Raw genomic sequence first — 24,757 nt, 5'->3', positions numbered from 1 at the left:
CGCCTCCCCGCCCGGGCGGGGCGCCAGCCTGAGGGGCAGCGCCGGGGCGGGCCCGGGCCGCCCCCTCCCCACGGGGGCTGTGGGCGCCGCGTCAGGCGGGGTCGCTCGAGGTGGGTCCGGCCTCGGGTGGGGCGGCCTCAGGAGCGTGGACTGGCTCGGCTCGGCTCGGCTCGGCTCGGCCCGGCCCAGCCCAGCCCAGCCCAGCCCAGCCCAGCCTTACCCCGGCGGCAGCGGGAGGGGGGGAGTGTTTCCCGCGGTCAGGGGGCGCCGGCAGTGCTGGGAAAGGCTGGGAAAGGGCGGTGTCCCTCGGCCGCGGGTCCACCCGCTCCGGCGTCGCCTCTCTCCACAGCGTGGCCGGACGGGCCCTCTGTGGTGTCGTCGGGGAAGGTCGGGATCAGCCCCGCGTGTCTTCTCTGTAAGGGAACTGAGGAGCCGCCTGGTTGCAGGGGAGCCCGGCGGGCCGGGGTCGCGGTGGTCGGAGCACGGAGCGCTGCCAAGGAGACGGGCTGAGCATCCCGCCCCTGTGCATTTGTCCCTCCTATTTTAAATCACGTCTATATATAACTTTGAGAATACTCGGGTAGAAAAATAACAAAGCCTTGAAATGGTTCAGGGCCTGGTCACGTAATCACTGTAATAGCAGCAGGAGTAGCGATTTGCCCTAAAGACCACCTCCTGTCTTGCTCACAAGTACCTGGGCTGTTTTCGGGAACGTACAGAATCACTTTAACAGTGGGCTGCGTGGAGGGAAGCATTAGTCACGGTAGGAAGCAGTAACTGCGTGCTTTGTGACTCAGTCAGAGCTGGATGGGTCGGCTGCGAAGTGCGGGTCTGAGGGTGCGGCCGTGTTGGTGAGGGGAGGCTGGCGGGAGGCTCTGCCTCCCTCGGCACGGGCACTGTGTCATCGGGTGACCCGCAGCGCCAGCGGGGGGAAATCTCCACGTTTTGCCAGCAAATAGTTATTGTAGGTTATTGTGGATATATTGTTATTGTATGTATATATACATATATGTATATAAAATATATATATAGTTTGGGGTAATGTCTAGGTCTGCCCTTCTTCCGCTAAAGAATAATTAGACAGAGTCTTAGCATGACACTGTAAGATTTCAAGTAATTTTCTGGCCAGACTTATTTCTTTGTGTTTCAAGTGGATTGTGATTTGATCTGTATGGAGATTTTTCTATTGCTGTGTGGCTCTGTGTGCTTCTAGCACTTCACATGCACAGTGAGACAAACATCATGATTATTAGGCAAGAGTACTTGACAGTTTTAGTGACATGTATCTATATTTATTAGTAATGAGTAAATGAAAGGGTTGTGGAGGTCAACGTTTGAAAAAATCGTTGCTGAGTATTCCCCAAACACTCTCTGGGATGGGATTCCCAAACTGTCATGCATACCACTCATAAGTAGTGCATACCTACCTACAAAACTAGGAGCTGCTGCAGGCAGCACTCAGCAGAACGGAGGGGAGGAGGAAAGTTGAGATCCTTGCTTTAGCAGGCTGATGACTGAAATTCCCAGATCCTCTGCAACAGAAATAGTAATAATAATACAAAATTAACATAGAGGTGCACTTGGGAAGATGTTCTCTATTAAGAAAGACTATATGCTTCGTTTTCAACAATTAATATTTGCACATTTTCCTGATTTTTTTAATACATTGAAAATAAGTTAGACACTTAAACATTATTTTAACTATTTTTTTTACATTGCCAATAGAAAATTATTTTAATTCTTCCTGTATATTTCACAACAAACACCTGAAATTCATAAGCTTTAAAATGTCAAATGATTAGAGCTAAGAAGAAAAAAAGAACTATGTTCCAAATCCCAATTAATTTGTTTCTTGTATGACTGAGAAAATACATCAAAATTTTATCAGCCTATAGGAAAACATGTTTAGAAAAACTGTAAGGCCATTATTTAGCTATGATGGTATTTTTTGTGGGTGCAGCATTTGTGCCAATGAAACCTATCAACAAACCAAACAAAATCTAAGAAAGCTGTCTTGTGGTAACTGCAGTCAAAGTGGGATTTCATTTGCTTAGTGCTCTTTAAAGTGAATGCATGAATATAAAATCTAATATAAGTAAGTGCAAAAGAAGACATCACCACCGGTTGCTGGAGTTCTTGTGCCAGTTCTTCTACTTTTGCAAACATGCCAAAATGTCATCTTGCTTATTGCATTGTCAAAGATGCCAACAGCCAACATGGAAAACGATTGAAATCTGCTCTAATTGCTCAGTGCAAATAAACAGGAAAACTGAATGAAGAGTCATCCCTTTCTGCTCTGCTCCTGTTTATACATCTTAAAATATTTTAAATAGTGATAATCTTTCCCGTTCACAATCTTTCTGCTGCAGAGTATTTTATACTTTAGTGTTAATTCTAAGCGGAAAGACAAAGTATTAAAACAAGCATCTCACAGATTTTATTTTTTTACCTTCATTCTCCCTTCCTTTCCCCTCCTTCTACCCCAAATTAGAATCCCATTTGACTAGTTTTATCCTGTGATTACATCATAAGCCTGGCTGTTCACTGTCATGTGTCTGGCCATTTTCACAGTGGGTGTACCATGCCTGTAGTCAGCATCAGGCAACAGGAACCAATTTGACCATTAAGCTGTGAATAATGGTGTGGATGGCAGTTGTTGCTAATAGTTTTAACCTTGGGAAATAGTGGAAAGAGTCCTAACTAAAAATTTCATACACTTTTTTCCACTTGTTTTAAGATTCACTTAGCTTCTGAAGAGGCTATGTGTAGAGTAGGAGCCTGTAGACTGATTTCAGGCTAGCACTAGATTACATAGTGTTCAGTCTAGAATAACATTTCATGCATAGTTTCTTCCTTCACAACACTTGATGATAAAGGGAAATTAAAATGTTTTAAATTAGCAATACCATGACTGTTTCTGCAGTGCACTGTCTGTAGCCAGACTGGGTGCTAGTGAACAGCCATCTCATCAGGCTTCCTATGGAGGGTAGTAAAAACATTTCTACTTCAGATTGGCTGCTTGTATGAGGGCAAATCCACAAACACAGCAGTTCACAGCAACTATTCTGCTGAGTAATGCTTCAGTTTTGAGGTTGGAAACAGATTTGCAATAACACCGTGGGAATATTATCTTTAATCACTGTTATCAAATTTGCCTAATTAAGATGATTCCATCTGTTTTCCTGTGTTTAGAGGATATCAGTCATGATAGAAATGGTTTGGCTGAGGGGAGGGGTGCACCCTGTGGCCTGTAACCTCTGGCAGTGAGGCTGCTTGCATGACTTGATGTGGTGCTGTCAGACTGTCAACGTACAAACCAAGAACCCGTCGTGTCCCAGTGGGATCCCTAAGGAATGTACTTGTTGACTTCAGCAGGTTTTGTATTATGTATGTGAGGTTGAACAGGTAATCTATAAATCACTGTGTGGGGTTATTACAGCCTAAGGATGACTTATGAAATGGAATTATTGATATTCCAGCCTCTTAAACAATGATATTTTACTAAATACATTTCTTTATAGGTAATGGTAAAACTGTAAGAGTTAAGATACTATATTTTTAAATAGCAATCCAGCTGGCTATAAGCAATCTAGGAGACTCCTGGAGTGTGTAGAGACATTTTCCTGGTCCAGGCATTAGATGAACCAACCAGAAGAGAAGGATTATGGAAGCTGGTGCTTACCAATGCAGATGAGCTTATTAGAGAGGTGAAGATTGGTGGCAGCTTGGGCTGTAGTGACCACTCCCTGGTGGAGTTTGTGCGGATTGTGTGCCCGGCAAGGAGCTAAGTCAGGACCCTGAACTTGGAAAGAACAAACTTCCTGTTGTTTAAGAAGTTGGTGAATGAGATTCCCTGGGAAACTGCCCATAGGGACAAAGAAACTGCCCAGAGCTGGCAGCTCTTAAAAACACTTTTCTTAAAACTAGGTGATCTTTAAGGCCCCATCCAATCCAGGCTATTCTGTGATAATCAAGTGAATGATTGTCTGAATTATTAAAGTTCTTTGGCATTATTACTAACATGCATATATGTAGTTTCTGCAAACTAGGAGTTTTCCCAGAGCATGATTTTGGAAAGGAATGTGTTCTTCCTGTTTTAGGATGATACAAAAGTACAAGAACAGATACATAATTACTGTCTTTCACATTCTTCTATTAATTTGTAATCAGAAAGTGCTGAGGGGAGAAAACAGTTTACCAACTTTATATATTTTAGTAGTCATGAGCCAAAGGGAAAGCAAAGGTTTGTATGACATTTTACTTGAGTCATCTATGATTTTTGATACAGTTAAAACTAAAAGAAGAAAAATTGTAGTAATAGCTACTTTAGCTCATTACTGCTACTGAAATCTGCACAACCAAAAAGCTATTCAATGAGAATCAAGTGTGGTACCTAACAGTCATTTCTCTTAATACTTGCACACTACTGGTCTCATTTCCTCAACCTGGCTTTGACCTAATGTTGTTCTGCAAAGGGGGAAAAAAAAAATCTATGTCTTCCCCACCCAGTTCCACTGGGTCACCAACCAGGCAACAGATTTGTGGCAAAACCTCTCACCTCTGTCAAAGCTCAGGACTGGTTGGTTTGTTTTGTCTTTTTCTCTGGTTACTTTGGTGTCTTGTTTTCTGAGATTTTTAAATTTGCTTCTAATTTTGAAAATCTGATTTCCACACTGGCTACTTTTGTGTTCTTCCCATCTGGTGGAATTGTTCTTGTTCTAGAGGGTTTCAGATGAGCTGTCTTCCCACATATGCTGTGCAGTACTCCCTAATTCCAGGGCTTTTCTTCTTCTTGACATTCCACCATTGCCAGGTTGTCTGTGAAGAAAAAAAAATACCCTGCTATAACTTGTATTTTTTACTATAAACTTTAAAACATATGGAAAAGATCCTACCCTCTTTCATTAAGTGAAAGACCTGTACTATACATTTTATGACCATGTAGTGCCTGATGTGTTGTCTAAGGAAAATTCTGAGGGTGATTTTTAATGAATATAACCTTTAAATGGCTTAGCTGCACTGTAAAATAGATGTATGCTGGGAAACTTGCATTCAGAAAAATACTTTGTACAAAAATAAAGCACCATGTTATTATTGTTGTTAGATAATGCTTTATTTGCATCCCAGTTCAGAGGAAAATGGACATGACTCCTGTTTTCAAACTGTACATTTGGGTAAAAGAAGTTGAAATCAGTTAGTAAGGCTTTTTTACTAAGTCTGAATGAGAGTGAATACAAAATTGGGCACTTTTTCGTGCTGTGAATAGCTTTTTTTTGTGCTGCTTCTACATGTGAAGAAAGATCTGAACATTTATAAAAGTTCATTTGTTTTGAGCATATACATCATTTATTAGAAGAGCATGAATAGACTTCAGTTTCCCATGTTTTGGCCCTGCTTCCAGTTTTCACTGAAGCTCATGTGTGTCTGAATGAGAGCAGCAGTGAAGAGCAGAGAATGCTATGTTTGAACAGTAAATTTCTGGTATCATTTAATTGCAATGAAATTTGTTTTTTTTTTTCAAAGGGGTGGTAATGAAGATGAATGAGGAAGGGAAAGCAAGGGAATAGCACAGGAGACTATCCAATGAAGTTTTTTTTTTAATGTCTTTGAAACATCATAATCCATATTTTCACTGATACTTTTAGGAAGTTTCCATTTCCCTTAACTTACTGAGAATTTTCATGTTATTGAGGAATTTTTTTATTACTTTAGGGAGCAGGTGTACATAGCTGGTGTTTAAAAATTAGCTGTGGAAAGTGTATATCAAAGATTTTTATTGTAACCATTTATGTGTACATAGTAAGGTTATGCCAACCTGAGTGTATAGAACTCTGTTACATTTAATTATCTTTTGGCGTAGCTTAATTTGTTTATAATATTTTCTGAGTAGCTTTGCAGGGTGTTTGCCTTATGATTCATTTGAAAACATGTTCAAGACAGAAAAATGTATGGGAAGTTTAAGCCATGTACAGAACAATTTGATTTAAATACTCCCCCAATTTTAATATATATTAGAAACATGGAAAGAACAACAATTATTTTAATACTAGCCTTAAACCAAATATGTGTGCATATATATTTAGCAATAAAATCTTGGCTCCAACAAGGATTTTTTTTTGAGTTTAGGTTAATTCTATGTGTTGTTCCCATTTGAAATCACTGGTGCTACAGACATGATTAAATATAAGTGTATATATAATAGGTTTTCTGGATTAAAGGTGTCATGCAGTTTATTTGTACTTGAAGAAAAAAACCTGGGTGGTGTCTTTCTTGTAGAAAATTTCAAAAGAGAAATTAAGTACAAAAGTTTATACATCTCTCTGGTTATTCTGTCCTCCTGTGCTATTCTTGCTCTGTAATATACATGGCTCCGTTAAAGCCTGGACTGTTCTCTGCTATCTCACCTGGGCAGGGAGCAGTCACGGTTCCCCTTGTTGGCACAAAGAATAGAACTGTCCATCATCTTCATGGGTGTTGGAAACAGAGCTCTCTTTTTGTATTCACCTGTGTAGCTGAACATGGATGACGGAAGCAGGCCCTGACCTTGCTGTTCAGGGCATGTGTGAGCCCCAGTTGTGATGGCCACTGCCCTGGAAGCAGCCTGAGACAGACAAAGTACCCCTGGGACTTGCACTTCAGCACAGACAGAAAAGTCCCCCATAGTCCAGGGTTTGTTCTGACAGCCACAGTTCAGTTCTTATGGATGATAATTTACTAAAGAAGTGGAGAATCACTTGGGGGCAAGGATGCTAGCAGGCACTGTGTCAAATCAAGGGGATTATTTCATGAAACAACTAAAGTAACACCTGGAGATTTTATACAAAAAGAGAAACTTGCTGGGGCGTATACCTGTTCTCTTTGATCTGGCAAGTCTCTGTGTTTGTGTCAAACTCTTTCCTCCTTTTTTATTTGTTCTTAACAGAAATGAAGCAATTGCCAGATTGGAGAATGTAGGGGAACAGAACAGATTTCACTGCAATATGCCAGTGTGTGACACAGATCCAGCTTGTTCAGATGAGTGAGTATTTTGCTATGCATTGGGTAACTGTTGAAATGGGGTACTTGAAAATCTCTGTTGCAGCTGTAGTCTGCACTTTCAGAAATGGGAAAAGAAGTAAGACATGGTCACCTAAAGTGTTGGGGAAGCAAAAACAGTCTCAGTAAGAAAGTGTGTTCAAGGTAGAGGGCACACAGCCTTTCTTTATTCTCTTTTACCACCAAGGTCTTAAGTGTATTGTACTGGTATAATTAGGAATACTGTTTGACTTTTTTGGGTAAAGAGATGAACTAGAGGTGGAATAGTTCAGTAGAAACAAACAAACAAAAAAAACCCCAAACCACACGCTATTTATGTTGTAACATGTCATAGGACTTCTAGTCAAAGACAAGAATACCATGGTGGAAATGCTGAACAAACTGATGAACCATTTTTGTTCAGTTAGAATAATACAAGTTTTAGATATTTTAAGACTAGGCAAAGGGTAACAAAAAAAGGCTTTGATTACTGCATTGCTCTGATTTTGTTATTTAAGAGAGTCCAGTCCCACAGAAATATCCTCACTGCTGCTAGAGAACAGGTTTCCTGTCTATCAACAGAAGATTAAGAACCATTTGAATGGAGATGCTGTGTCTGTGCTTCTGCTGGCTCTTTAATCATTAAAGGATGACATGTCACGCTTCCCAGGGCCAACACCCTCTTGTAACCACTGACTCCCTTTATGGCTCCTTGCAGAGCAGACAGTGTCAGTAAGACAGAAGCCTTTTGGCAACCTTGCCTTTTTGCTCCAAGTCCCAGTTCATGCAAACTCTTCAAGAATGGTAATGTCTTCATACACCCAGCATGTTAGCTGAATTGCAAATAATCTCAGAGGAACTGTGGTTTCATAGAGTTACTTAGTTTTGATTTGCCTTGGACTGTAAGGTAGGTAGAGATATTTGGGGGGATAATGTGATCTAGGGGAGAAAACCCAAGTTAGGAAGGAAAATTAGCAGAAACTTTTTTAAGATACTGTGTCGCATGTTTTTTTCTGGCCCTTTTCCTTCTAGTGTTTCCTTTGAAATTACCTCACTATATATATTAAGAAAAGTTTGTAATTTATTGATATTGATGATATTTATATATTTTGATTATCTCCTTTAGTTTTGAATTGCTGGGAGGTTTATTCCTCATAGGTGTAAGCCTAACCCACCACTTTTCCACCACTGGGGCAACCATCATAGCCTTCTTGCTTCTTGGCAACTGGCTATTACCTGATAGAGAGCTTCCTTAGCTTGGGCTGAAATCTGTTTTGTGCCTGAAATCTAATTTCTATATATCTTGCTAGTTGCCATAGGAAAGAATATTGCTTTGGCCAGGAACTCTACAAAATGACCTGGTTATAATGGGTCAAAGGCCAAAAAAGAAATGGGTACACTGAAATTGGACTTCTGTGTGCCTCAAAGCTTTGAATCATTTGTTCAAAAACAATACAGAACAAAACCAGCCTGACATAATTTCACATGGAAATCCTGGGCTTCTATTTTGTGAGAATGATGTGTTAACAGCCAGTTTTTTTTACAACCTGGCATTATACCCAGGTCAGCTGAGTTGTATTAAGACTTAGCACAGATTTATTCCACTGAATTGCTTGGCAGATAGAATAAGGAGTATTTCATATGTATTTCATACAGTCTTCCTTAAAAAGAAAATACACGTCAGTGGAATCTTGACCATACAGCACAAAGTCTCCTTTCACACTGCAGTACTTCAGACTTAGTTAATACCCAAGAGTTAGAAAACATATAATGATCTGGAGTGCAAACTTGATAACCACAAATTTTCTTTCAATAAAGCAACTAAAAAACACATGAAGTGCTAAAGTGTTTACCTCATTTAGTGTAAATTTAATTTATTCCAAAACTCAAAAATATATTTTAAAACTTGTAATCTGAATTCTTTTGAACTGGGTATCATGCTGGAATTTTTTGCCGCCAAGTTACAGATCCCAGAAAAATAAGGTTTGCATGAAAAGTTCTTGGCAAATCTCTCTTGGAACCGCACAAGCAACACTGCTTAACAAGGAGGCATTCATTATTTCTGTCTTGTTACCCTCTGTTATTACAGTCATCAGCTGTAAGGTTACTGGCATCTTTGAATCTTCCTAATAAAAAGCATAGGGAGCAGTCATTCAAGGATGATAGTGAGAAGTATGTTGCATTTTTCAGGTTTGCTTTTGTTTTTTAATAGCCATTGTGCTTTATCAAGAGCTAATGCATTGTCTGCATGTTCTCACAACAAACAAAGTTTAGGAAAGTAACAGTTTCAGAAGGACAAACCTGTTGGTCTCGCTTTAGTGGTCTGTGATCCTTGAGTGTGCAACTAAAAAACGTGTTTTGCCTTTTGAAACTAAAGCCATCTGGTATTTAACTTTTCTGTTTAAAAATGTCATGGATAAATGGCCTTCTTGGTGACCATATATTTCTATTGCATTACAATCCTTTTGGAAAAACTTTTAACCACAGTTGTAACTTTTCTTGGTAAACTAAGCCACAGCTCTTGTATCCTCTATTTTGCTTAGCAGTCATGTGCATTGCCTTTTTTAGCACCTGAAAAGTTCTGTGCTAGTGAAATTAGTGTAAGGTATGCCACAAGTCTGTAAAATTAGTATCTGAGACCTGCAGTTGTTAGAAAAAAAATAGCCACAAGGTGTATTTTTTAATTACACTATTAAGACTGCATGTAATACTCTGTACACAAAGAGTGATGTTTGAGAGCTTCAAAAATCTGGAGGCTAGAGCTCAACAGAAACAGTCACTTGGAGCAGTGGTAAAGGCTGACACCAAGGAAACTTTTGAGATCTGGATTCTGGAGCTGCACAGCCACCAAGGCCACTGCTGGTAGAAAGTCCAGGAGCTGGAGGGATCCTCTGCTGGGGAAAGGCTGCCAATGGCTTCCTAAGGCAATGGTTACAGCTGGCAGTCACACGGCAGCAGGGACACCCTGAATTGCAGCAGCAGCAGCAGTAAGTTGACTTTTTGGAAGTGTAGTTATAGCCTTTCTTGCTACTGAACTTACAGCTTTCTTGCTACTGTTGCAGCAGCGAGTTGACTTTTTGCAAGTGCAATTACAGTCTTTCCGTGACCTTTAGTGATTTTTTTGGTGAGGGATTCAACTAGGGCAATTTAATTCTTCATGCAGAGACAGAAAGAGGACTAAATGTAATGTGGGGAAGCATGAAGTCTAAACCCAGTGGTTAATACTGGCATAGCTTTTAACAAGAGAACTGATAAATAGTCTGGTTTGTAGCAGCTCTCCTTCTTGTTTTCTGGGCCTTTCTTGCAGTGGTTTCTGTTGCCAAAACTAGCAATGCTGGTAGGAGCTTTAGTAGTTGAAGGCAAATTTTATTAGCCATTTACTCAAAAGGTTTAAGACACAATTTTTTTCTTCAGTTTGTCACATTATTGGATTCTAACTCTATGCTTCTTTCACTCCCTACAAATGCAGTGTACCCGCCATGTTTGTTATATTTGCTGATTAATTAGAAAGGTCTTCATCTCTTAAGTTATATGATTGGAAAGAGAGTTTATTTATGGGCAGGTGGCAATGCACATTGGACACAGGTCATCTGGCAAGCTGGAACTTGATGATTCCTGTTGTCTCTTATGGAATTTCTTTTTTTCTCTCCCATCCTTTTGTCTGAGACCCCGAAGGAGGGGGAAAAAAGGGTTTACTTTCAGTAAGTGCATGTTGTGTGAATATTATCTTACTGTTACAATAGATGCCAATCTCTTTTGCCTTCAAACAAACTTACTAATTGGAACACAAATATATCCTCTCAAAAAGAAAAAGAGATTAACATGAAAGGAGAGAATTTTTAATTCTTAATTCTAATTATGTTATATTTCAAGATTTATTTAATCTTGTTAATTTCCACCTGAATTCTCTAATGATCTGGGTTATAGTTTGTTACCTACTGAAGTCCCTGGAATTTGGCAATGGTCTTCACAATGTTTTGATCAAATCCTTGTTCCCTAGTCTCATAGACCTAACAGAGGTTTCTAAGTTTAAATTAGTTTAAATGATTCTCATACCCTAAAATCATTCCTTTTAATTGCAAAAAGCAAGACTATCTTGTACACAAAGGTTGGTAATTGTATTCACTGTAGTTTTTATAGCTGTGCTAACAGTATGGTGATACTGAATTAGGGAGTCCATCAGTTATCAAAGTAAATATTATATGCACTATTTGAGCATATAATCAAATACATTAATTATGTTCATAATTTTTTCATGAATTGCCCTACAGAGTTATTTCCCTATGGACTAGTGGCATTTAATGCTGAAGCTTCAGGGCAGGATTGCTGTTGTTTGTGGGTTTTTTCTTTTTCTTTTTTTTTTTTTTTTTTAATTTATACCTCCTCAGTAATATGCTTTAAGAATTCAGATTTAATTAGATTGTTTTTTAAATTCCAATTTTACCACAGATTTCTGCAGAGACTTCAAACATGTGGCTCTTCAAACAAACAGGGTGCTCAGGAAGCCTGAAAATATTAGTTCAAGTCTTTTTTCACTGAAGATTTACTTTCAAAAACCTTAGGATCTGCCTGTTTAGATTAAAGAAAATTAGAAAAACTAGGCCTCAGAATAAGTATACTGTATGCAATACCTGTACAAAATCAGGACATTTTTCATGAATATGAATTGTCTAGTTAATGGTTAGCCACCATTATTTGTTTTTAGATTATCTGGATTTTTCCTGTGTGGTTCCTTTAAAGCTGTAATTCAGAAACCAGTGGAGTAATTGACTCACTGGTTCCTTCAATCAAAGAACTATTCATTAAATATGCTTTGGGTTAGAGCTGCAGTTGAGTACCTACCTAAAAATCTGCTGAGCAGCTTCAAAATCCCCAAACATTAAAGAAACAGAAAAATATTTGGTTTTATGGCATCAGGTGGAGCAGACACAGGCACCAATCCCCAAGTAAACATACTTTGGCTTCCACGTCTCCTGAATGGAAAGACATTCTCCCTCCTTTTCACCCAAGCAGTGGATGTTGTCTTAACTCCATTTATATGTACTTAAGTGCGGCACACTTGAAAAAAAACAAACCCAGAGAATATTTTTTAATTCTTTAATTGTTATCTTCATAAACTTAATATTCTTCATCCATTATAATGTTATAGAACAACAACATCAAGGCTCTGGAATTCCCTCCCTAGTTTATAATAATGTAACATAGGATACATATTGAGATATTTAAAATAATTAATAGCTTAAAGAAAACCCAAAGCTATTCCTTTAAATGTGATTTTAGACACATTTTAATTGTCAGATCTGTCAGTTCTGGCACTTGCCACTTGAGGGAGTGATGCACGAGGTGCTGGTTGGATTCCAGTTTGAGTCCATTCTCAGCAGATTTGCATACACTAGGAGCTCACTCGAAGTGGAAAATTCAGACATTGAGTGAAGATATTTTGGCTAACAAAGGAAACCTAAAATGCTCTGTATTAAAATGTTTTGGACAGTTACTCTTTGGGATGGTTTTATCTGTTCCTCAAATCCCTGTGTGGAACTTGAGAAGACCTTGCCTGCCAGAGGTGTGGAGAGATATGCAGAGCTTTGGTTCTGGGACGATTTGGTTCAGGTTGGAATTAACGGGGTCACTCTGGGCAGTATCGCTGTGGAGAGCCGAGGTGGATGGTACAGTCAGACAGCTCTTTGCAATCCTTGTGATGCTGTCTCTGAACTAGTATGTGGAATGCCTGTTTCTTACGGATTTACTGTGCCTGGGAGGAGAGGGATTTCAGTCTCCTGCTTTAATCCAATCTTGTTTTACTGAATTATTTATTATTTGCAAGTGATGGGAAAGGTTGATTCGTGCTTCTAAATGAAGTGTGTGATATGTTATAGGGCAAATGGCTGTTTTTAAACTGAGAACAGGAATCCTTTCTGTATATTTGTTATATAAACCTTGAGTGAATATGAAAAAATCTTCCTGATATAATTTAAAATAGACCAAAAAGTGGGATACTCACTATTAATAATTTGTGCATGAGTTATTGTTTTCATTTTTTCTTTGACTTTTAATCAATAATTACTGTCTTTGTTATTCTAACAGAAATTTGCACAAAGTTCAAAGTTGAAATAATCTCTTGCTGTATGTTTATGTCATAAATCTGTCAGTATGTATTGGTCCTTTTGTACACGTGGGGTCATGTGTGCATTGTTACATTTCTGTAGCTCCTAATATTTACTTCAGAAGTTACTCTGAAGAGGCATTTTAATTATATGAGGACTATATTTGTACAGAGGTTTCTAATAACAAAACATTATAGCTTCCTGAACAGCTATTGTACACATGCAACATAGGCAAGATGAGAATATTGTGAAGTCCTGGTGTTTTACCAACTCAATTAAATAACAATGTGATCACACAAAATAAAATGCTACCTTGCTGCCCTGGAAACCTTAATGTTTTCCTTTATGACAACCCCAGATAAATTGTCCAGAATGAGCAAAAATTACTGTCCATAATTGCTCATGATTTTTTAACAGGACTTAAATCCACCTTTATTCTGCCAGTGCTTGAACTAACTAGTTTTTAGGAGGAAAAATACCAAGACAAGCCCCTTAGTAGCATATCTGAGAGCATATTGTCTGGGACATTTCATGTACTCTAAAGGTACAAAAATTGGAAAATCGTATTAAAATGCCATTCACCTCAGATCTGATTAGCAGCACCAAGAGCTGAGAGGATGGAAATAAAATTCACCAAGGCACCTCTTACTCTTACATATTTCATCATTCTGAAAGAACACTTAGGCAAGGGACTGAATTAGAATGTTTATGCTTTTTCCCAGGAAAAAAACCAATTTATTCAGTGAGCTCACAAAGTACAGTATCTGTTTCAGAAGAGGTTTTGTTAAATCTACACTGATTAACTTCTCCATGTAAATAAAGAATAACCTACTCTATTCTGAGGAAGCTTGCACTCCTTTTCTGTGGTGAACACTTTTTATAAAGCATGTTACGATTTTCGTTGGAAGAAATAATGAACTGTCAGTAGCTGTCCAGCCTTTATGAGCCACTCAAGGTACAGTAGCTCTATTGGTACGTGTTCATTAGTCATCTCTTTGTCAGACTGTTGAGTCTACATAGTTGTTTCTTGAATGGAAGCCCTTTCATGCCTCTAAATATCCATGGAGTCCTTTTCTAAAACTTTTTTTCAATCTCTGCTGTAGTCTTTCTCACTCAGGAAGACAATTTCCTACCAAGTAACTTTGTTTTTTCTGGCTACTGTTACACACTGAAAAAAATAGAAAAAGCTGATACATATAGGATTGTTTGCATTTTTGTGCATGGGCTCTATAGGGTATGAAACATCTTGTATCATATTACATATTGTTGAAATGCAATATTGTTGCTTTGTTTAGCAAATGATGTTTTGAATTCCAGGAAATGACCTTGTAAAAATGGAAGTAAGAGAAGAAAATTCACTTCTGTTAGGGAGGGAAAATGAAGGAAAGAAAGTTAGTGCAAACAAAGGGGAATGACAGAGGCTGAATCAGAGAAAGGTGGAGATTTTCACTGGAATGTATGGAGTGTGGGTGGAAGGTGCCTGACAGTTTTTCAGTCTAGTGATGCCCACTTTCCAAATGTTCAATAATATTTTCAATTTTGGCAGTTAATTAAAAATGCCAAAGAGACCAATCCCCCTTATTTGCACTTTGTACCGCTACTGTTGAAGCAAACTACTACAGAAAAATCTGGGGTACTTTAAGATAGACCATATTTCATGTGTGACTGGACTTGAATGTTGTAGAATGCTGTAGACAGCTGCTTGAAAGCCCCCAGCTTTGTGTCTGTGTTTTTACCCTCCTCTCATCGGCTCCTCTGACTGGTCCTCTGGACTGCCATTAAGTTGTGCTTCCAAAGGGGCTGTTAGGATCTATGGATTTTCTCTTCTGCAGGAAATGATGATCACCAACAAAAGTAATGAGGCAGAAATGGAATTCCCCATCAGTGTGGATGCTTTCAGCTTAATGGGATTAATGTTGGGAGAGAGCAGGGAGGTAAGGTTTAGGGCATCTAGAGTGCCTGGGAGTACATCAACCCAGAGAGCTCCTGCAGGATATCTTTGCCATGTACCAAATCATTTATGGTCATAGGGTAAACTTCTACTTTGGGAATACTCTGGTCCTCCTGCCTGTGCTCAAACCCAGGATCTGTACAGACACAGTGATGCCACCTATGACAGGTCTTGAGCCAGAGGGGCAGCACTGTGTTGCTAAATGTGGAATATGTGCAATTTTCGTAAGAAAGGTTGTTCTCTGTTTGATGTTTATATACTTTCAAGCCTAATAATCAACAAGAAGGGAAATTTAATCTGTGAAAAAAAAGAGCAGCTAACAAGTAAGCTCTAAGTGATGTCCAGGTGTTAGAAAAACAAATTACTTGTTGGTAGAATTGCCTTGTCAAGATTTAGGGCTTGACATGCTCCACTGATCTCAGACCTATGGGGAGGTTGGCAAAGCCTGGGAAGAAGGATGTCCACTGATACTGGACAACAAGAATGCAGGATTTACAGCCCACAAGGCCATTCGCCAAAATTCCCAAGATAAGGAAGAAACTAATAAAGACGACTCAGCAACTGTGCTGAGTCAGCTCCAACTGGGTAAAAGGTAATTGTGGCAGGGGGAGATCACGGCCGCCAGCTCATGGCCCACCAACCCAAAAAAGAAAGACTGAGCATGCACACTAATTAGCATGAGGAGGGAATCATTAACAATAGAAGATAGAATTCTAATAAATAAGAGAACGATGTAACTTGTAGCCAAGGAACACTAATTTCTTTGTCGGCTAAAATGTATAAATGGTAAAAAGTTTTGATAGTTGGCGGGCTTGATTTGTGGAATACCACCACGAACCCAGGCTTCTGCAACTCTGAGATAATCAGTATCTCTCTCGAGTGTGTAATTATTGGCTTGTTGCACACGGGGCAACGAATGCGATTTTTGTGGGTAACAAACGCGACTGCAGGCCCTGAGCGTAAGCCGACCCCGGCCGGGAGCTGCGGCCCGCCCCGAACCCGCTGAAGCGCGCAGGCCCGGCCGGCCCGGCCGCGGGACCCGCCCGCGCCGCTGCCCGGCCCGCCGGGGGCTGTGGGCGGGAGCGGCCGCCGCCATTTTGTGCGGGAGGCGGTGCGCGGCCCGGCGGCAGCGGTTCGTGAGGCGGGGGGGGGGGGGGGGCCGGGGCCGGACTCCGCCTGCGGCGGGTGGGCGGGCTGGGCGGTGGGCGCGGTTGTCGGGCAGAAAGGATCCCGCGTCGCCTTGTTCTCCCGTGGGGTGGGGGGCTCTTGCCGGAGAGCAGGGCTGGGAGAAGCTGCGGTGCTGCCCGGGGTCCCCGCGGGTCCCTCCCGAGCAGCGCGTCCGTCAGCCCGGCACTCTGCGTGAGCGTTCCCCCGCCCGAGAGGTTGCTGAGCTTGCCGAGAGGTTTGTTCTGGGAGATTCTCATTAGGCGCGAAAAACGAAATGTTGAGATTTGGCTTCTGGGCCGGGAGCGCGGAGGAGCAGCGGCCCCCGGCACCCGCGGTCAGCCGGCGGAGCTCTGCGGGCCGGTGCTGCTGCCGCGACCTCGGGATTGCCCCCAGTTACACAAACACGGCTGTCTGTACACACAGACATAGCTTGGTGTATTTTTTAAAAACTAGTGTAAGAAGAAGTTCGTAGGGACTGGAAGACACAGTGCAATTTATTCAGAATAAAATTGCCGTATTTGGTGTACTTTTTATACTAATTGTACGATAGCAAATGATTGGTGATCATATCTGATGCTTTCGAAGACAAATACTGAAAGTTTCAGAATATAAAAGTTATGATATTTTTGAACACTTAATTTGTCTTTCTTGTATTATGGTATATATTTGGCAAATTGATAATGTGATACTTTACTTGGTTTTGGACAGCTTGAACAATAAGAGCTGGATTCTAAGATCTCAAAAGTTTGCAGCTTTGTAATTATAAGTGGACTTTAAAAAGAACAAGAAAAAGAATGATCTTACACGGGGCCTGTATTGAATTTTACATTCTTTACAAAACTGATTTGTTTTATTTGGTTTAGGTTGGTTGGGCTTTTTTTTCCATAGCTTAGAAGAATGCTTGTATCTGTGGTTTCATCTTAGAAATAGGAACTCTCCAAGGATTTAAATATAACTGACTCTCAAAATGGATAAATTTCCACACAGTAAAAAGCAAAGTTTTTACTCAGTTGCAAAGGCCTAGTACTGACAATTAACTGTAGATAGATCTCTATATTCCATGCTTCCACTGTTGTTTTAAAATACTTCTGGGCATTGCATCAACATTGTTAAGGTCAAGATAATTTTGAAACAAGGCAGTTTCTAGATCTTTTCAGGGATTGAGAGTAGGTTTCTGTGTTTGCCAATATTTGCTAGATTTTCTTTTTTTGTTTGTGGTAACAGTAAAATGTCATTTTTTCAATAGTAGTAGTTTCTAACAACTGTAATCATTTTCTTTCTAGTGTACTGAAGCATGTTTCTACCACGATCTGTTAAAGTCAAGAGGACTCCTGATGAGGACAAAAGTTGTACAGCTAAGAAACATAAACTGTCTTCTGGGGGATCTTTGCTAGAGGAGACCACTGAGTTCCAGGACTGTAAGTCAGTTGGAACAGAAACTTCCGCTTCAACATACAATTCGAGTGAAACTGTACAAGAACATATAGAACCCACGGCTGCAGACCTTGGTGTTGCTAATACACCTTTGGGAAAGGACAGCCAAAATACTGATGAAGATGGCTCTTTGGAAGAACCCATAAAATCCTTCAGCAAATCCCAGCGCTGGGCAGAGCCTGGAGAACCTGTGTGTGTTGTGTGTGGCCGCTATGGGGAGTATATCTGCGATAAAACAGATGAAGATGTTTGTAGTTTGGAATGTAAAGCCAAACACCTTCTACAAACTCAAGCAAAGGAGAAGCAGCTAAGATCTGATCATTGCACAGATTCGCAAGCAGAAGCTCACCTGCTTAATACACCTTATTTCTACAAAGATCATTCCTTTATTTTAGGTTTGCAAGATGAACAGGTTGAGAACCTTAAACTCCAGCTAGGTATTGCTGTCCAGGGCCAGCAAGTTCCAAGACCTATTGTAGAGTTTGAACACTGTGGTTTTCCTGAAACTTTAAACAGTAATTTAAAGAATTCTGGCTATGAAGTCCCAACTCCCATCCAAATGCAAATGATCCCTGTTGGACTGTTAGGGAGGGATATTCTGGCTAGTGCTGACACAGGCTCTGGAAAAACAGCAGCTTTCCTGCTTCCTGTTATTATGAAGGTTTTGAAAGAGGTAATGAAACTTTGGGTAGTTAGGGAAAGCAGTTTGCAGATTTGTCTCTTGGATTCCCAGTGTAATGGAGACTGTGATTGCAGCGGTTTTCATGAACATTCAATGATTTATTTGACTTTTGATTGATAAAGCATTTGGTTCTTGGAGGGGGGAGGTGCTGATTATTTTTAGTGAAATTGAATGTTTTTTTTGCTTTGGTCAGATAAAGCAATTCTATCAATATTATCTATTACACAGTTCCTCCTTGTTGAGAAAGTTAATTAAATTCTGTGGTAAACTTCCTAAATGACTTAAAATAGAAAGTGAAAGTAATTCCAGTCCCTCTGTAAGTTCTTCCTGTATCTTCATATATCAGATGGCTCGAAGACAGTTGCTGGCATTTGCGTAATTTCACAGAGTAATTTCTCTTGGAATATGTTTGGTTGACTGTCAAAAAACTACAGGAATTTGGGGTAATAAAATTTCTGAAATCCTCTAGTTACACAGTCTCTCCTTTGATAATGTGGGAAAAAGAATTGAGAAAACTTCTGTTTTGTAATGACATGAATGTATGATTAGAAGCAATGGCAAATGGTATTCTGTACCTTATGTGTGGTTCAGAATTGCTTTTTGCTTTAGTGTTTTATTCAAAAAGAGATCCATAAAAATATATCAGAGAATTCTGGACCTGATTGTAGTGATGCTTTGCACTGTTTAGATACCTTTATAGATACATGTATATACACACAAATGGGTGTAAACCTTTTCAAATGAATAATTGAAAGATGATTTAAGTAACTCTTTTATTCTTCAAAGTACTCCAGCACTAGTTTTAAGAAAGAAAGCATTTTGTAGAAGTATGTATTACACTCCAGTAGTTCCCCTGTCTGATTATCATTAAAGTCTGCAAGACAGATATATGTTTATAATAACAGGCACAAAATTGGAACCTCAGTGAAAAATATGTCTGTACACAGTCTTTCCAATTCTTCATCTTCAGGGTACTGGACAAGTTATTGTATATATCAAGAAGTAATTTTATTTTGCTGTTTAAAATAGTTCTCATTTTTAATGTTAAAGACTACTTTGGGAAATTTGAAAGCTTTTTGTCTAAATAATAAAGCAATTCCATGTTAATCTGATTTTTTTTGTCTCCTTTCTAGACAGAAACTCCATCTGCCCTTATTTTGGCACCAACAAGGGAGCTGGCAATTCAGATAGAGAGACAGGCGAAGGAGCTGATGGCTGGGTTACCCAACATGAGGACAGTTCTGCTGGTGGGAGGTTTGCCCCTGCCCCCACAGCTGCACCGGCTCAAGCAGAGTGTGAAGGTGAGTGCTGACTGAGCGTGGAGAGCTACGTTGTCATCATATTCACAGACAAGAAAGATGTTACTGGTGACATGTATGAACACATAAAGATGGCTTTCTCCTAAGTCTATACTACTGAAACATTTTTTACCTCCTGAAAATTTTACAGTTACACAGTTTTTAAAAAACATTTTGACTTCTGATTAAACATCTAATAGCTTTTTTTTTGTTTGTTTTTAAAACATTTAATGTGTGATATTGCTGATTTCAAAGACTGAAATATGCCAGTATTTTAGACAAGGAGTTGTAATTGACAGCAAAAAGTAGTTTGTTTTTCATGCAGATTTTATTGTATGTAACTTAGACACTTCCATTAGAGCTTTAAAAGGTCCATTTCCTTTTAAGTCTTCATAATTTATAAGTTTTCTTAAAGTTTTATGACTTACTTGAATGCAAGTAATTTCACTAATTACTGCTGTTATTATGTATGTGCTGGAATTTTACAGTTTTTCTAGGATGGTCCTCTGTTCTTTCATGGAGTTTCTAACTCCTGTGGGGTTTTTCCTCCCTTTTTTTTTTTAGGTGATAATAGCAACACCTGGAAGACTTCTTGAGATTTTAAAGCAAAGTTCTGTTCAACTGCACAGTATAAAAATTGTTGTGGTGGATGAAGTAAGTTTTTATTTCTCAGAGCTTTATTATCTATACAGAGGTCCTGGAAGAGTAGTGTGAGTGGCTAGTCCATCTGATTAAACATACAGGGTGTTTGTTATAAAAATACAATGCATTTCTTAAGAGACAGTTTTTATTTTTTGACACAATTTGAAGTGCGTTTAAACAACATATGTTCTATTGCTGTAAAAGATTTAGTTACCTGACAGGATAATACTGTCAGACCAGTGTGAACCATTTGTTTTTCATTTTCTCACTCAGCTTTTTTTCTGACTGTAAATACTCCTGCATTTGGATTGTTACATGCCAGTCATGCACATTATGGTTCTTCTGTCAATTCAAAGTTCAGAATCCTGCTGTTCATGGAAAAAATGTGGTACAAATGTAATATTTTTCATTTAGGTGGATACCATGTTAAAAATGGGTTTCCAGCAGCAAGTGTTGGATATTTTGGAAGACATCTCTCATGATCATCAAACCATACTGGTGTCAGCCACGATTCCAGTGGGCATTGAGCACTTGGCAAATCAGCTTCTGCACAATTTTGTAAGAATAACAATTGGAGAAAAGAATCTGCCGTGTTCCAATGTTCGGCAAATTATCTTGTGGATAGAAGAACCATCTAAAAAGAAAAAACTGTTTGAAATACTAAATGTAAGTTTAATATTTTTCTCATAAGAGCAGTTTATAAAATGATTCATGTCTTTCCACATCTCTGTCAGGTTCTCATCTCATGGTCAGGAGAAATCGAATCCATGCTGATGGTGAACAGCCGATGGTTGTAATACCTTTTTAAATAAACTATTTCATTTTACAGGACAAGAAGCTCTTCAAGCCTCCAGTGTTGGTGTTTGTGGACTGTAAACTAGGAGCAGATCTGTTGAGTGATGCTGTTCATAAGATTACAGGATTGCAGTGCACAGCTATGCATTCTGAAAAGTCTCAAGTGGAAAGAACAGACATATTACAGGTTTGTGCCTGCTAAAGATAAAGGTGTTTTGGTAGATTTCAAATGGCCTTTTTTTAAAGTGTGGCTTTATTTGAATGACTGAAGTCATAATTGACTGCTTTTCTGCAGTAATACCTGAGGTATTGCTGGGGGAGATGATTGATAGATGGGACTAAGCAAAACTGTAGATAATAATCCCATTTTAAATGTAGGTAAATACAGAGACTGTTTCACAGATTATTTGAAATGGGAATTTAAATAAGCATTTAACTGTAATTGATGATTTTTGGAATTAAAATTGTGGGTTTGATCTCTCTTTAGTTACCTCTGTGGATTATATTCCTGTTTAAACCAAGAATACAGGGAGCCATTCTCTCTTCTACAGTAGAATAATCCCACTGGGTTTATTTATCTCCTATGCTTGGAGAGGTTCAAAATACAAATAAGGAAAAAAGAATTAATTTTTGTTTGTTTCTCCCTTGCCAGGGATTACTTCAAGAGAAGTATGAAGTTATAGTAAGTACTGGAGTGCTTGGACGAGGGCTTGACCTTGTCAATGTGAAACTGGTGGTGAATTTTGATATGCCTTCAACTATGGATGAATATGTACATCAGGTAAATTAATAAATAAATTGCTAATGCTTTATTTGAAAAGTATGTTGAAATATGACATCGACCTGTGGAAATTTAAATTTATATGTAAACAGAAATATAATTTTCCTCTTCAGAATATTGTTTTTATAGGAAAGGAAAAAATGGTGCTGGATATCTCTTCCATAAGTTTCCTATGTAAATCACTCAAATCTAGAATACTGTTCTTATACCTATTAAGTTACTAAAACATAGAAGAGCATCTTTAAATCACTTACTTTTGCAGTATTGTTCTTTCTGTTTTGTACTCTCTTGTATCATTTTGTGTCTATAGAAAACAAAGTTTACAATTTTTTTTATTGTGTGAAGAAAGGTCAAATACTCCTCTTGCAGCTGCAGCTCATCGACAGTGTGGGATATGCATTAACAGTCAGGAAAGCAGTCACTAACTTGATTTCTCCCCCTTTCTAGTCAAGCATCTCCTCTGATAATTTTTTCTGTGGATTTCCTGCTTTAGAAAAGATGATCTGTGCGTTGAACGTGTGAGTGCATTTATGTGCACAGTCCCCAGCCCTAGTTTAGCTGGCATGTCAAGAGAACTCATTCTTGCCCTCTTTGTGGCGTTAGGAGGACACAGTGCTACTGTGTGCAGTTCTGAGAATATCAGCTGTGGGAAAAGCCAACAAACTGGAGGGAGTCCAGGTGAAGTCAGGGGGCTGGTGCATGTGACACTTGAGGACAGGCTGAGGGAACTGGGCTTGTTTGGGCTGCACTAGAGACTTAATTGCTCTCTTCCATTTGGGTGGTTACAGAGGAGACAGAGCCAGACTCGCCTTGAAGATGCCCGGGGAAAGGACAGGAGCCAACAGTCATAACTTGCTACAAGGGAAATTATGGCCTCATAGGAGGAAGAAAAAATTTTCACAGTGAGGGGAGTCAGGCAGTGGAAGAGGCCAGAGGGGTGATGGGACCTTTGTGCTTAGAGACACTTGAAATAAGGCCTTGAGGGAACTATCTGACTTCGAAGTAAACTTTGTTCCAAACAGATAAGAAGGACCTCTGGAAGTTATCCACTGTCATGAACTCCTCAAGTATTCTGTGTTATTAACAACTGCAGTACTCCCCTCTTGTTTTTAATTATCTTTCTGCTAAAGTTTCAAGCATGTATTAAGTAAATAAAAATGTTTTTTCCTAGCATCAAAACTATACCAATATGAACATATTAGCTGTTCCTAAATAGAGAGTCTTTGTAGTCTTTCTTTTCTAATTTGTTCAAGCATTTTAGATAATATTGGTAAATAATTTAAAGTTACTAGGACATTGAAAGTAAGGGCATTTTTGTGGACATGTTGGTGCATACTGTGCTTGATGTATGTGGCATCTCTATAATACAGATTTTTTAAAAACCTTTTCTTTGGATCAGATCTACTGTAAGCCTTTGCCCATAGTCTGTACCTCATATCTCAGAATCAGTATTGGACTTCTGCTATGTCCCATAAACAAGTCACAATTTTAGATGCATTTCAGCTACAGCTTCAGATCTACATATCGTGAATTCAGGAAGTTTATTGTAAGTAGCTTTGTGCTTAGAGGTGAGATAGGGATTTGGCCCTGTTGCTTAGGTTTACTCGCTGTTTGGTAACAAAACCATAAACTTCTAAGACTATTTGAAGGACTTCCATTTAATACTGCTAACTTAAAATGAATTTATGCTTTTTCAGGTTGGAAGAGCAGGGAGATTGGGTCACAGTGGAACTGCAATTACTTTTATCAACAACAACAGCAAGAAGCTCTTCTGGGATGTTGTGAAGAGAGTAAAACCCACAGGCACCATTCTTCCTCCACAGCTGCTTAATTCCCCATATCTGCATGACCAGAAAAGAAGGGAGCAACAGAGACTTAAACAATTACAGAGTAGCCTTGTAACAGGAGATAATATTATGGACATTATTAAAAAACACAACAAAAATAATTCTCAGAGGTAATAAAGGCATATTTATAGATATGTAATTACAATAAAGAATGATTAAAAAGAAATATGAAGTGTTGCCTTGTATATTGCATTTTTATAAGAAATTTGTACCTTTTTTTAGGGAGTCTCATTTTCATCTCATCTATATTTTGAAATACTGGCTATTGTGTGCTTAAATTAGAGTAGTACCTAGTAAAAGTACCCTGTAACCCTTTTTCTCAGCTAGTAGTCTTTGATCTTACTTGCAAGAAAAAAAAATTAGTGGCAGATTAGGCTCCACAAACCTCTGAAAATCTCATTCTGTTAGTTTAAATAAAATCTTCCACTGGGAATATTTCTCCAAGTCCTCAGTATGCTTTCTTGGGGTTTCTTAGGAACATATATGCAAGTTTTGTTTGTAAACTTGTTTGTACTGAAAATTTAGTTTCTCCTTTAGTGTTTGTGGACTAGCTGGAAGTTTTGCTCAAGGACTTTGCAATACCAGAAATAATTTGTTATTAGTGTAATTTCTCTTCAATGAAGTGAGATAAACGCTATAATTTTGTTTTCATCTAATGAAATTTAATTAATGTATAAATGGTCATAATTACTCATTTAAGCATAACTTGCCATGCTCTGACACCCGATGTTCTTCCTTTTTTTTTGGGAAATGAGGTCAAAACTGTATTAAAATAGTGTTGTATGATTTCCCATCCTAAGTCTGAGATAGGTCATAATGGGAACTTCGTTTTTTCCCCACCCCCCCCCTTCCCACTTTTAGACTGAGGCTTGAGAAATCAGTTTCATCAGACCTTTCATGCTGCTGTGATTCCTCATCCCTTTTTGGCAGGGAGTTAGATGTCAGCCCTGTGCATTGTATGTCTGCTCTTTGGCCAAGGACAGCAATGGGATAAATTGACTGGTGGCAAAGAAATTGTTGAGAGCTTAGTAGCTTATTTTTT

General features: G+C 39.0%; 1 protein-coding gene across 3 annotated transcripts; it reads left to right on the top strand.

Annotated features, from left to right (window-relative positions):
* The first annotated feature begins 25 nt into the window (after window positions 1-25).
* DDX59 (DEAD-box helicase 59) lies at window positions 26-23,881 on the top strand. 3 transcript variants are annotated; one of them, XM_069022459.1, is made up of 9 exons: window positions 26-110; window positions 6,923-7,018; window positions 17,520-18,343; window positions 19,486-19,653; window positions 20,215-20,304; window positions 20,707-20,958; window positions 21,122-21,274; window positions 21,740-21,868; window positions 23,566-23,881. In XM_069022459.1, exons 3-9 carry the CDS (start codon window positions 17,531-17,533, stop codon window positions 23,827-23,829), a joined length of 1,869 nt encoding a protein of 622 aa, XP_068878560.1. In that variant the 5' UTR covers window positions 26-110; window positions 6,923-7,018; window positions 17,520-17,530; the 3' UTR covers window positions 23,830-23,881. The 3 variants fall into 3 exon arrangements, with proteins under 3 accessions (XP_068878560.1, XP_068878561.1, XP_068878559.1); XM_069022460.1 differs by lacking the exons at window positions 26-110; window positions 6,923-7,018 and adding an exon at window positions 16,159-16,201; XM_069022458.1 differs by lacking the exons at window positions 26-110; window positions 6,923-7,018 and adding an exon at window positions 16,284-16,471.
* The last annotated feature ends 876 nt before the right edge of the window (window positions 23,882-24,757 follow it).

Source organism: Aphelocoma coerulescens, chromosome 8, assembly GCF_041296385.1.
Source record: "Aphelocoma coerulescens isolate FSJ_1873_10779 chromosome 8, UR_Acoe_1.0, whole genome shotgun sequence".
In the NCBI taxonomy this organism is placed as follows: Eukaryota; Metazoa; Chordata; class Aves; order Passeriformes; family Corvidae; genus Aphelocoma; species Aphelocoma coerulescens.
This window is presented reverse-complemented; position numbering and strand designations above follow the sequence as displayed.